Raw genomic sequence first — 13,447 nt, 5'->3', positions numbered from 1 at the left:
GTATAAACTAAGATGAGAAGAGCTGTATGCAGAAAAGGTTTTGGAGACCTGAACAGAAGTTCAGTGAATTAGACAGGGTTCTTTAGAGGAACAGAATCAGTAAAATGAGGTAGATAGGTAGATAGATAGATAGATAGATAGATAGATAGATAGATAGATAGATGGCTCGATGGATAGATGGATAGATGGATGGAGACTAAGTATGAATGAATTTCTCAAGTCAGTAACAACAGATAAGTCACAACTGAAAAGTTGAGAATCCGGTAGTTACTAGTTCCTTGAGGCTAAATGCTTCCCCAGTTGGAGTAGTTCCATAATAGCTGTGTCTCACTGGTCAGGGGGCAACAGCCGCTAGTTACACAGGGCAGGGTGCCTCAGTAGTCCCAGTCTGGTGCCAGAAGCCCATAAGTTTCCTGGAAAGCCTCTGGTTCCCTAGTCCATAATGAAAGCTTGGAAATGCTGGTTCTGATACCAATGAAGGAATCAGCAGCAGCAGGGTAGATTAACTCGGCAGCAGGAGGAAGACCAAGCCAGCAAAAGACCAAATTACTCTCCCTTCTGATATATGCTTTATCTGGGCTGCTACCGGAAGATCCACCCACAATTTGGTGGGCCTTCCCCCGTCAGTCAAGGCAATAAGGACCGTTGTTTGGTAAGATGCCCTACTCAGGTTATTCTAATTTGTGGCGATTTTTTTTTTTTTTTTGCGAGACAGGGTTTTTTTGTTTGGCTTTGGAGCCTTTCCTGGAACTTGATTTGTAGACCATGCTGGCCTCGAACTTATAGAGATCCGCCTGCCTCTGCCTCCCGAGTGCTGGAATTAAAGGCGTTCATCACCACTGCCTGGCTGTTGTGGCAAGTTTACATTAAAACCAACTGTAACATTCAGTTTCGGTCAATTTAAATTTGGTTAAAGGCCAGGATGCTGGCACTCAGGTTATTATATATTGCTGGGAAGATTGTAAGTGGAGGACAGCATGGGCTACATAGTGAAGCCCTGTCCCCAAATAGAAACCGTAGCCTAGAGATGAGAAGTCTCATATGGAAAGAGAGCTTCAGGAATCAACCAATAGACAGTTTTTAAAACCTTGAAACGAGCGAAAGAGAGCGTGTATAAATGCAAAAGAAGAGGAGGATTGTTGTCCTGTGGCACTACAGAGATTAGGAAATAAAGGATTTGTGTGTGTGCGTGTGTGTGTGTCTGTGTGTGTGTGTGTGTGTGTGTGTGTGTGTGCGCGTGTGTGTGTGTGCGCGTGTGTGTGAGTGTGTGCGTGTGTGCATCCTGGCTCTTGAGGAAGTCGGGACAACTTCAAAAGTTGCTTCTTGCCTTCCACCATGTAGGCCTGGGGATTGAACAGGTCAACTGCTCCCACGCCTTTAAACTAACTGAACTATCTTGAGAGGCTGTCTTAGTTAGGGTTTCTATTGCTGTGAAGAGATACCATGACCACGGCAACTCTTATAAAAGAAAACATTGAATTGAGGTGGCAGCTGACAGTTCAGAGGTTCAGTCCATTATCATCATGGCGGGGAGCTTGGCAGCATGAAGGCAGACATTTTGATCAGAAGGCAACAGGAAATGGACTGGGACACTGGGAGTCACTCAGGTCCTTTGGAAAAACAGCAAAAACTCTTAACCATTCAGTAACTATGCCAGTTTGAATGAGAATGCCCCAGTAGCTTATGTATTTGTACTTAGTCCCAGGTGATGAACTGTTTGAACGATTAGGAGGTGTGGCCTTGACGGAGGTGTGTCCTGGGGGTGGGCGTTACTGTTTCAGAAGCCCACCACCAGGCACACTGTCTCTCTGCCTGCTGCTTGTGGATCAGAATGTAGAACTCTCAGCTCCTGCTCCAGCTCCATGCTTACTGTCCTGTGCCGTGCCGTGATGATAATGGACGAGCCCTCTGAAACTGTAAACAAGCCTCCAGTTAAATGCTTCCTTTTATGAGAGTTTAGTTGGTCATGGTGTCTCTTCCCAGCAGTAGAATAGTAACCATAACCAAGACAGCCACCAAAAAAATAACTCTTAAGGTAGAGTCTAGGGATGTAACTCAGGATAAGATACTTTAGTCATGTTAACAATGACCTGGGTTCCATCCCCAAAATCATCAGATGGGTAAACTGTGGAAGTAGAGGCAGGAAGATCAGAAGTTCAAGGGCATCCTCAGCTACTTAATGAGTTCAAGGCTAGCCTGGACTATGTGAGACCCTATCTCAAAAAAGATAATAATAATAATAATAATAATAATAATAATAATAATAATAATAAAAAGACTTAAAAACTCCAGCAGTGTTAACATTTATTTTAAACTGTTACTTTTTTTTTTTTTAAAGGTTTACTTATTTATTATGTATACAGCATGTATGACCAGAAGAGGGCACCAGACCTTATTACAGATGGTTGTGAGCCACCATGTGGTTGCTGGGAATTGAACTCAGGACCTCTGGAAGAGCAGTCAGTGCTCTTAACCTCTGAGCCATTTCTCCAGCCCTAAACTGTTACTTTTTGTTATGAAATATCTTTTTAAAGGGCTTGACTTGGGCAGGCAGGATGTGTCAGTGGGTAAAGGTGCTTGCTGGATGGTTTGCGTTCAATCCCCAGAACCCACATAAAGGTAGAAAGAGAGAACCCAATCTACAGAATTGTTTTATGATCTCCACATTCATGTGAGCGTGTGTTCACACACCCAACACACCATACACATGCATACATAATATTAGATTAATCTCTACAGAAAGGCCTTAGTGTATACTCAGTATGTAAACCTAGGAAGAGAGAATCAGTACTGGATTATGACAGGAATGATAGACTATTCAGTTTGTAAGATTATCCTTGGTGGGACTCTGGTTTACTCTCAGTTGACAAAACGGTAGTAACGAGTACTCACCATGTTTGATGTGTGAGGACTGAACAGGTGATAAGGAGTATGTCTAAAATTAGCAAGAGGGCCATTCTCTTGTCAAGGAAGAGAGATACATTCAGTGCCATCCTTCTCTTGTAGAGGAAGAGGAGGTGACATACACAGTCATTGGTCAGTTCCAGCAGAAGTTTGGTGCTGCAGTAAGTACTATCAATCATTTACAGTGTGGTCTTCTCTATAGATATCGTGTCTGTGTCTTACAAATTGATTTTAAGACCTTTGATGTTTTCCCTATTAACAGTATTTTGGTAGTTTTATTATTATTATTATTTATTTTTATTTTTTGGTTTTTCAAGACAAGGTTTCTCCATGTTGTTTTTGGAGCCTTTCCTGGATCTCGCTCTGTAGACTAGGCTGGCCTCGAACTCACAGAGATCCACCTGTCTCTGCTTCCCGAGTGCTGGGACAAAAGGCGTGTGCCACCACTCCCGGGCTTAAACAGGTTTTAAAATATTCTTCTTATGTGTATGAGTGTTTCATTTACATGTATGTCTGTGCATCCCATTCACACAATGCCTATGGAGTCCAGAAGAGGTCATCAGATCCTCTGGAACTGGAGTTACAAATGGTTGTGAGCTGCCATGTGGGTGCTAGAAATCAAACCCAGATCCTCTACAAGAAAGCCAGCTCTCAACCACTGAACTCTCTCTCCAGCCCCTTTGGTGGCTTTAAAATTTACTTTTATTTGTGTGTGTGTGTGTGTGTGTGTGTGTGTGTGTGTGTGTGTGTGTGTATGTATGTATGTATGTGCAGGCATGAGTGCCATGGCGAGTGTGTAGAGGTCAGCAGACATCTTTCAGGAGTCAGTTCTCCTCTTGCACACTGTTTGAGGCAGGGTAGCTCGTTTCTGCTACCGTGCTGTGTCCAGGACAGCTGACCCAGAGCTTCTCGTCAGTTCTCCTGTCTCTGTCACCCATCACAGAAAGAATGCTGGGGTTACAGATGTGCACTACTGTATCAACCTTATATGAAACTCAGGTCTTTAGGTCTGCTCAGTTAGTGCTAGCCCAGGGTAGCCCAGAACTAGCTCAGGTCACCAGGTTTGTATGGCAGGCACTTTTACCCACTGAGCCATCTCACCGGCCTTGTTTACTTATTTTTGAGAAAGGCTGTAGCAAATAGTCCATTCCAGCCTTGAGCTCAGATATATCTCCTACCTCAGCCCCTTCAGAGTAAGATTATAGGGATGTATGAAATTTACATTACATTGTTAGATGAGCTGTATAGGTACAATACTTTGAACAAGAGTAGAAACACATGTACAGTATGTTCTAACCAAAATAATCTTAAATTTGTGTCATTATACAAAAATCCATATCACTGTAAAATATTTAAAACGAGTAGTTGCATTTTTAAAAGTAGATTCAATAATCTACCTTTTTTTGTTTTTTTCAAGACAGGGTTTCTCTGTGTAATAATCTACCTTTTTATCCTATTATTTCTATGACATATATACAGTATAACAAAAAATTACCTGAAATTTGTATCAATATACAAAAATCCAAGCCAATATAAAATATTTAAAACTAGTAGTTGCTTTTTAGAAGTAGATTCAGTAATCTACCCTTTTATCCTATTTCTATATCCCCCTTTTTCTTTTTAGAGTGAGATCCCTGAATCTAATCTCCTTTGTTCAGCTTTTTCCTGACATTTACCAGTAACAACTTGTAACCAACTCCCCTAAATGATGACAATTATCCATAACCCACTGAATGACCAAAAAAAACTGCCCACCCCTCCTCTTGGGAATATGGGCTTCATGTTCTTTAAAATACTTCCTGCTGTCTGGGGGAGACAGCATCTTTAGGGGACCCTGAAAAAAATTAGGATAATTGTCAAGTCTTGGGAGAGGTAGCGATACCATTTGTTGTCCAGTTTCTGTGTAATGGGAAAGTGCAGGTCCTGTCTCAAGTTCTGGCTAGAGTAGTCTGTGACGCTGGATCATCTCAGCTAGCCATCTTGAAATTGTCCTGAGCAGTTTGTAGTCCAAAGCTGATCTTCGAGTGGTGTTTTTCAGCTTAGTGGCGTCACCATAGTCCAGGTGGAATCATCGTAATGGGGCCCCATCCTCCTTTTGGAGACTTCAAAGGTTGCTGTTAGGCATGGTCATGGTTCACTCCAGTGAACTTAAACATTTTAAATGTCATATGCAGCAGATCTCAAAGAGGTTAAAGGACCATAATTTGTTATAAACATCCAGTGTACAAAAACTTAATTCCTAGTTACTTGATAGAGATTCAAACATGAAATCATGTTCAGGAAGCTAGATGAAGCCCTTTTTCTAGAACTCTATACCCTTTTTTTAGTACTCTATATAACCTTTAGGATCATGACAAAAAGTTTAAAAAAATCTTATAAATTTTGATATACTATTCATACCTTAAGAAAAGTTTTAATAATAAAATGAAACCAAAGGATCATGAGATTAGTAGTGATAGAATAGTCCCTGAATTTTGGTTTTTCTTCGGCCCCTATCAGGTAGCTCTTCTGACATAAGACAGAGATTTTGAGTTTTCCTTTTAACAAGCATGCTTGGGTTTAGAAGAGAGAACCACTAATGTTGTATGGTATTTTGTTTGTGTTCTGACAAATAAAGCTTGCCTGTAGATCAGAGGGCAGAACTAGCCACTAGTTAACCATAGGGGTCAGGCAGGGGTGGCACACACCTTTAATCTCAACACTTGGGAGGAAGAAGCAGGAAGATCAGGAGTTCAAGGCCACCCTGGGCTATACAAGATTGAACCAGTCTAATAAAAAACAGGGCGGTGGAGGCTTATGCCTTTAATCTCAGCACTAGAAAGGTGGAGACAGGAATATAAGGCAGGTAGAGATAGGATCTCGCCCATTCAGTCTGAGGATTCATAGAGACAGGACGCCCTATTCAGTCGGAGACTTCTTAGAGATAAAAGTCTCTTGTGAGCCGGGCGGTGGTGGAGCACGCCTTTAATCCCAGCACTTGGGAGGCAGAGGCAGGAGTTTGAGGCCAGCCTGGTCTATAGAGCGAGATCCAGGAAAGGCGCAAAGCTACACAGAGAAACCCTGTCTCGAAAAAAAACCTAAAAAAAAAAAAAAGTCTCTTGTGGCTGCTGCTCTGCTTCTCTGATCTTTCACCCTGATATCTGACTCCTGGTTTTTATTATTAAGACTGATTTGGATCGAGCTTCATTCAGTGTGCCACCATGCCAGGCTGGCCAACCTTTTAGGGATAGCAACTGGAATTTTTTTGTTTTGTTTTTTTGAGACAAGGTTTCTCTGTGTAGCCCTGTTTTTTCTGGAACTCACTCTGTAGACCAGGCTAGCCTCGAACTCATGGAGATCTGCCTGCCTCTGCCTCCCAAGTGCTGCGATTATAAGCGTATGCCACCACTGCCTGGCAGCAATTTGATTTTTGAGACGGGCTCATGTACCCCATGCAGCCTCTAACTTCCTCTGTAGCTAAGGTTGATCTTGAACTCCTGATTCTCCTCTCTCCACCTGGATTACAGGAGGCCATCAACACACCCAGCCCCTGACCCCCACTTTCTTTTCTTTTCTTTTCTTTTTTTTTTTTGTGGTACCAAGAAATGTTTTATTTTTCTTTTTTCTTGCAGTAGCTTTGTTAATTGCACAAAATCATGTTTTGTTTTTGCCATTTAAACATTATCACATAGTCCTATTCTGAAGGACAAATGCTCATTAACAACAAAGCGAAAATAAAAATTCACAACCTTAATCACCTAGATTTGTCATTAAAAGGAAAAGGGGAAGAGGGGCTTTCCTACAGGCATTTTCACAATGTCACATTTTCTCCTTAAAAGGGAAGGATTTCAAAACGAAAGGTGAAATAGCTTAAACAGAAATAGTCATAAAAAGGAACTTTACAGAATTGTCAACAATATTAAGACAACATTGACTAACCGATTTCCTTACAGCATCTTCCCAAACCCCCGACCCCCAGGACCAAGACAGGATGTCTGACTCCCATTTTCTAAGGACTACTCAGGATGGTGTTTAGGTATAATCTCAGTGATTTTAAAAAAAGGAAGTAACTATCCTCATGTTCATAAACGGACTTCAGGAGAGTCACTGACATTTCTGTTGTATATAAACTTATAATTGGGGCTGCGTGAGTCATTTTAATTTGTTACTGATTCAGAGACAAAGTCTCCATAATTTTCTCAGCCTGTCCTCCAACGCAATCCTGCCCTATCTTCCAAAGTAGCTGGGAAGACAGATGGACACCACCATGCCTGTCATATGTATGTCTTTAAAGGGAGAGCTGACTTTTAGCAGGTTTTTTTTTCATTAGCATTTGAGGTCTGAGTGATTTATCTTCCAGTTATGTGTTTACACTTCTGCTAAAACTAAACTGAGGAACAAATATGTTCAGTGGTAATTTATATGTATAAGTGAAAACTCTGGTTTGTGTTAGTCAAAGTTGTAAATTTAAAAAGATGAAAAAAAAATACCCAGAGGTGTTGGCGCACGCCTTCCCAGCACTTGGGAGGCAGAGGCAGGTGGACTCTGAGTTTGAGGTCAACTTGATCTACAGAGTGAGATCTAGGACAGCCAGGGCTGTTACACAGAGAAATCCTGACTTGGGGGAAGGAAAAACAACAAAACATGACCCAGGAGCTGGGAAGATGCCTTAGTCAGCAAAATGGTTTCTATGCAAGCATGAAGGCCTGAGTGTGGATCCCCAGCACCGAGGTAAAGGCAGGGAGCATGCACGTCTGTACCCTTACTGCTGAGGAGGCATAGACGGGCAGATTCCTGGAGCTGCTGGCCAGCTAGTCCAACCAAATCAGTGAGCTCCGTGTTTAATGAGAACCTGTCTCAAATGTAAGATGGGAAGTGACTGAGGAAGACACCAAACATGGGTCTCTGTCCTCCAAATGAATGTGTGCACACATACTCACAAGTGAACATGTACACACACACACACACACACAGAGATGACCCAAGCTGGGTGTTTGACACATTCTTATGATGTCAGTACTAGAAACAGAACAACCAGGAGGATAAGACTAACGTGGGCTAAGTGACTTAGTTGGAGACCAGCCTGAAGGTATATGAAACCCTCTTGTTTGTCTGTCTGTCTATCTATCTATCTATCTATCTATCTATCTATCTATCTATCTATCTATCTATCTATCATTTTGAGTCAGGGTTTCTCTGTGTAGCCCCAGTGCTGGGATTAAAGGTGTGTTCCTTTTCTTAACAGATGCTCCACATCAAGAAGCAGAATGTCTTGAGTGTGGCTGCAGAAGGAGCTAATGTGTGTCGCCATGGGAAACTCTGTTGGCTTCAGGTGAAAGATCTTTTCTAAACTGAAATGTTTTCTTTGGTTTTGTTTCTGGCATGGTCTTTTTTTTTTTTTTTTTTCTGGAATGGTCTTATGGAGCCTAGACTGGCCTTGAACTCACTTGTGTGTTTGCTGCCTTTGAACCCTGTTCCTCCTATATCCACTTCCCAAATGCTCAATGTCTGTATATGTATGTGTGATTATGCGATAAATCCACGGGAGTCTGGTTAAGGAGAATTAGAGAAATGTATTAGGGTAAATTGAGGAAAAACACTCAGGAATTCAGAACAGAATAGACAGCTGAGGTCATCTGTAGACAAATTTCTAAGCAGTCTTATTAAATAAAAAACACAGAACCAAAAATAGGGGTGAAAGCCTTAGAGATCAGTGAAATAGGAATAGCCACCAGCTAACCTTACCTCACCACGCCACAGATTCCAAAGTGCCATGACTTCTTGTCTACCCAGACTTTTATTGCCTTGCTGTTCTGTCTTCTCATTGGCTCTTAGCTCAGCTCCCTCACTTCCTTGTCACTGCCTGTCTGTACAGACTTCCAGCTCTCTATGGTTGGTACTGGGATTAAAGGCCTGTGTCACCATGCTTGGCTGTGTTCCCTAGTGTGGGCTTAAACACACAGAGACCCTGCCTGCTAAGTGATAGGATTAAGGGTGTGTGCTACCACTGCCTGACTTTGTGTTTACTTAAAATGGCTTGCTATTTCCTCTGATCTCCAGGCAAAGTTTATTTATTAACATACAAATAAAGTATCACCACAGTTGTCCTCTGATCTGACTGTGAGCGAATCCACCTGGCACTTTGATCACACCAGGAAGCAGGGAGAAGGGGCTCATGACCCTTCTCCCTTTCCTTTTAAGTGGTGACATACAATGGCAAGAAGCACTTCCTCTTTCAGGCCCTATAGCCCAAGGTCATGGGTGGAAATACTACTACATTTCCACTTTTTGTCTTAATAAGACTGTTCTAAACTTAGTGCAAACTATATACTAAAAGAATGATTATCAAGTATTGTCCAGGAAAAACAAAGGGTAATAACATAACAAAAATGGAACTACAACCACAAGAACAACAGCAAACTAGAAAGACATGCTAAATGTCCAGAAATGTCCAGATCATAGGTAAATGGCAAATTACCAAGATTACTCCAATAGCTGTCTTATCCTGAAGATTCTAACTCTAGTACTTAATATGTTCTAGGTAAGATATGAGAAGATTGTAACTGTAACTATCTAGTCTTCAACTCTATCAAAGACCTGAGAAGGAACATAATAATACCTGAGAAAAAATGGAAAATGCAAGCAAGCAATTTCTGAAAATCTTGCGAGAATAGACAGAGACAGCTGGCAGCCTGCACAGTCACCCAAAGTTTCTCAGTATCACTGGGGCATCCAGTTTGGCACCAGGCCTAGAATATCTGACAGACCATTTTCAGAAGCAGGAATTTTGAAAGACCATCTTACCCTGTCTTCGCAGAGTTCAGTAGTCACTTTTTCTTGTGTCCTGTTTGTCCAGAAAGGGCAGTGTTCATACTGTCAGCAGTCTAAGCAAGGGAAGTTCTTTGCCCAGCAGGCCAATTTGTGCCAAGAAGAAGTCAAACTTCAAATGGAAATGTCTTAGAAGCCCAACATTTTCTCAGGATCAGATCTGTGCTGCCAGGAGCAATTGTGTTTCATGTCAACAGAATTCTAAGTTATCGAAACATTTAAATGTCATAGTCTCTAGGTCTATGAAGTATTTGAAGATTACCTATCCATCTGACATATGTTTCTGTAAATCTGGAGAACCTAACTAACATAAGTATAGAAGTGACAAGCATGGATGACTATAGTTCTGTAAGTTTTATCTACCTAAATAACCTAAGGACTAAGGCTTCACATTAACAGTCTGTAAACAGATGTACCATATAAGGACAATGACCTCAAAATGGTGACAATATACAAAATATCTTAAATGGAGGTAGAAATGTATAATGCAATATGATAACAATATCCTAAATCTGTACCAATATACAAAATATCCTAAACACAGGTAGAGCATACATACAGTATGACAAATATAATTTTGCATTTGTATCAATATATAAAATATTTCAAACAGGAATAGAAATATATGTATAATACAACAAATATAATTTTGTATTTGTATCAATATACAAATTATCTTAAATAGGAATATAAGAATAGTTTACATTTGTATCAAATATACAAGAATTCATATTAGTGCAAATTATCCAAGGCTGATAATTTGCTAAATAAGTTTACTAGTAGATATAATGATCTACCTTAATATACTATACCTATCCATTCCCTTTTTCTTTTCTAAAGCAGAATACTGAGTCTAAATTTTATTGTTCCACCCCCAATCCTATAACCATTCATCCATAACGCTGAGAAAAATGAAACCTTTGGGAGAGGAGCGTCATTTTCTTAGGATTGCTTCCTGCTGTTTAGGGGGCAACAATATCTCTACGGGGTCCTGTAAGAAAGCTCAGATAGTTAGGTCTCAATAGGACTAACTGTAGAGTTTGCAGCCAGTCTCAGAGTAATGGGTAAGATTGTCTTGAGATTCTGGCTAGAAGTGTAGTATGATAGACCATCTCATCTTGGAACTGTCCTGACGAACTATCAGTTCAAGGCTGATCATTAAGTATGTTCTTAGGTACGATGGCATCTTTCTGGACTGAGTAGAGTCCTTGTTGTGGGGCCCCATCTTTCTTCTGGAGACTTCAGAGATTGCTATTTTCACTGTGGAAAACTTGAACATTATTAATATCAAAATGGACAGTTTGGATTTAGGGTGATTTGAGGAAGGATTCCCAGAAATCAAGGATAAGCATGGAGAGAAATTGAAACTTGACAACAATGATCCATAGATTATTGGTTTTCTTCTTTCTCACACCAGTCGACTCTTCTGATATGAGACAGAATCTCCTAATTTTTCTTTTAGCAATATTCTTGGGTTTAGAGGAGAGAGCCACAGTTCAGCTCCAAAGCCAGCTTGATTAATTTTTTGTTTTTGTTTTTTGTTTGTTTTTGTTTTGTTTTGTTTTTTTCCAAGACAGGGTTTCTCTGTGTTTTGTTTTGTTTTGTTTTTTCCGAGACAGGGTTTCTCTGTGTATCCTTGGCTATCCTGGAACTCTCTGTAGATCAGGCTGACCTCAACCTTACAGAGATCTGCCAGCCTCTGCTGGGATTAAAGGCGTGCACCACTACTACCTGGCCAGCTTGATTTATAATTGAATCGGGACCACAACTTTTCTAGGGTTAAAGAGATATAGATGTTAGGCAGTGAGATATTACCCTGTGGAGTATATTGGTACCAATATGTCCTTCCTTTATGCAGTAGACATCTAGGTGTCCAAGGCCTTATGATTTCTTGAAGATGGGTATTCCTATTATCCTGTAAAGACAAAAAACAGAACCCTACCTGACCCTTGTTTGTTGAGTTTTTCCTTACAACTTGTAGAATTGTCACATTGGTGGATGAGCTATTCCTTCTCCTCGTCGAGGGGTTTCTCCTGTTCGAAGCAAATTTTAATTAATTTTCTTGGTATCCATAGCTTTTCTTCTCCTGCAGAAACAAAAGCAAAACCCGAAGCCGGGCGGTGGTGGCGCACGCCTTTAATCCCAGCACTCAGGAGGCAGAGCCAGGCGAATCTGTGAGTTCGAGGCCAGCCTGGGCTACCAAGTGAGTTCCAGGAAAAGGCGCAAAGCTACACAGAGAAACCCTGTCTCGAAAAAAAAAAAAAAAAAAAAAAAAAAAAAAGCAAAACCCCTTCCCCAACATAGGATGTATCCTGGGTTCCATTCCGAGGTCAACATATCTTTGAAGTAAACTGGTTAGTTTAGCTTAAGGGTTTTTTTGTTGTCCAATGTCTCTCCACAGCTGTTGTCCCTTTCTCATCAGCATTGAGAAAATTCAAGGTTAATAAAGCATTATGTAATCTATTTCTAGGAGTCATTGTTACCTCTTTCTGTTTATTTAGCATATCCTTTAAAGTTTGATTGGATCTTTCTATGACTGCTTGGCTTGTGGGATTGTGTTGTATACCTGTAACATGCTTTATATTGTAATAAGTAAAAAAGATCTCATTTTATTTGAGACATATGCTGGAGCATTGTCAGTCTTTTTTTTTTTTTTTTAAGATTTATTTATTTGTTATGTATAGTGTTCTGCCTGCATGTTTGATTACAGGCCAGAAGAGGGCACCAGATCTCATTACAGGTGGTTGTTAGCCACCATGTGGTTGCTGGGAATTGAACTTAGGACCTCTGGAAGAGCAATCAGTGCCCGTAACTGCTGAACCATCTCTCCAGCCCACATTGTCAGTCTTAAATCTTCCAAATTCTGCAAAATGAAACACATCCATTTGCCAAATTTCATTTCTTTGTATAACTTTAGGATTGCTTCCTGCAGGTAATAGAGTTTGGTTATAGAAGGAACAAGTAAGACATTTTTTTACAATTTCCTTGACTTACTGCCAAGTGATGGAAAAGTCCCTTTTCAAACCTTTGCTATTTACATGGTGTTTCTTATGAAATTCTGAGGCTTCTAGCACATTACCTACTAATAATTGATCAATCTCATCATTACCTTGTACAGACCCATATGGGATCTGATGTGTGTTTTATATATATAGGATGTTCCCTGTTTCTGATTATTTCCTGTAATTGTATAAATAGTGAAGTTAATTCTGACTCACCAGGAATGAATTCAAGCAGTTTCAATATGTAAAACAACTCTTTCTGCATATTGAGAGTCAGTACCTATATTGAGAGGGTCCATGAAGTCCATTAGTACCATAAAAATGACATACAGTTCTTCTTTATGTTCAGAATTGTAGGTGCTTTGAGCCACTTTACTTAAGTCTCCTGATTTATATCCCGCCTTTCTTGATTCATTTCGTCATTATAGAATGTGGGGACTCTAGTAGAGATTAGTTTTTGCTGTACAATGTGAGGAAGGACCCATTCAGTTCTTTTTATGAATTCTATTCTCTTGCTTTTGGGATAACAATTGTTAATCTCTCCCAAAAATTTACAGCAGGCTCTTTGCCAATATTCATTATCTTTCCATAGTGAGGAAATTTCCTCATTAAAGGTACTACAATTTCTGCTGGGTACATTCCTGTCAACTGATAAAGTCTCAATTTTCCTTTTAGAACTAAATCAGAGATTTTTTTCTACATAAGTCTTTAAGTTCTTACTCGGTTTACATGTT

General features: G+C 40.3%; 1 protein-coding gene across 10 annotated transcripts in view; it reads left to right on the top strand.

The window, feature by feature from the left end:
* Exd1 (exonuclease 3'-5' domain containing 1) overlaps positions 1-13,447 on the top strand; it is a 45,953-nt gene that overhangs the window by 11,145 nt on the left and 21,361 nt on the right. For all 10 annotated transcript variants that reach the window (XM_052726489.1, XM_052726487.1, XM_052726485.1 and 7 more), the window contains 2 exons: positions 3,007-3,065; positions 8,129-8,215. In XM_052726489.1, the coding sequence (XP_052582449.1) occupies positions 3,007-3,065; positions 8,129-8,215 (146 nt within the window). The remainder of the gene's footprint in view (positions 1-3,006; positions 3,066-8,128; positions 8,216-13,447) is intronic.

Source organism: Peromyscus californicus, unplaced genomic scaffold (genome assembly GCF_007827085.1).
Source record: "Peromyscus californicus insignis strain IS unplaced genomic scaffold, ASM782708v3 Scaffold_7__1_contigs__length_154581171, whole genome shotgun sequence".
In the NCBI taxonomy this organism is placed as follows: Eukaryota; Metazoa; Chordata; class Mammalia; order Rodentia; family Cricetidae; genus Peromyscus; species Peromyscus californicus.
The sequence above is the reverse complement of the archived record's forward strand: the minus strand, read 5'-3'. Positions and strand labels throughout refer to the sequence as shown.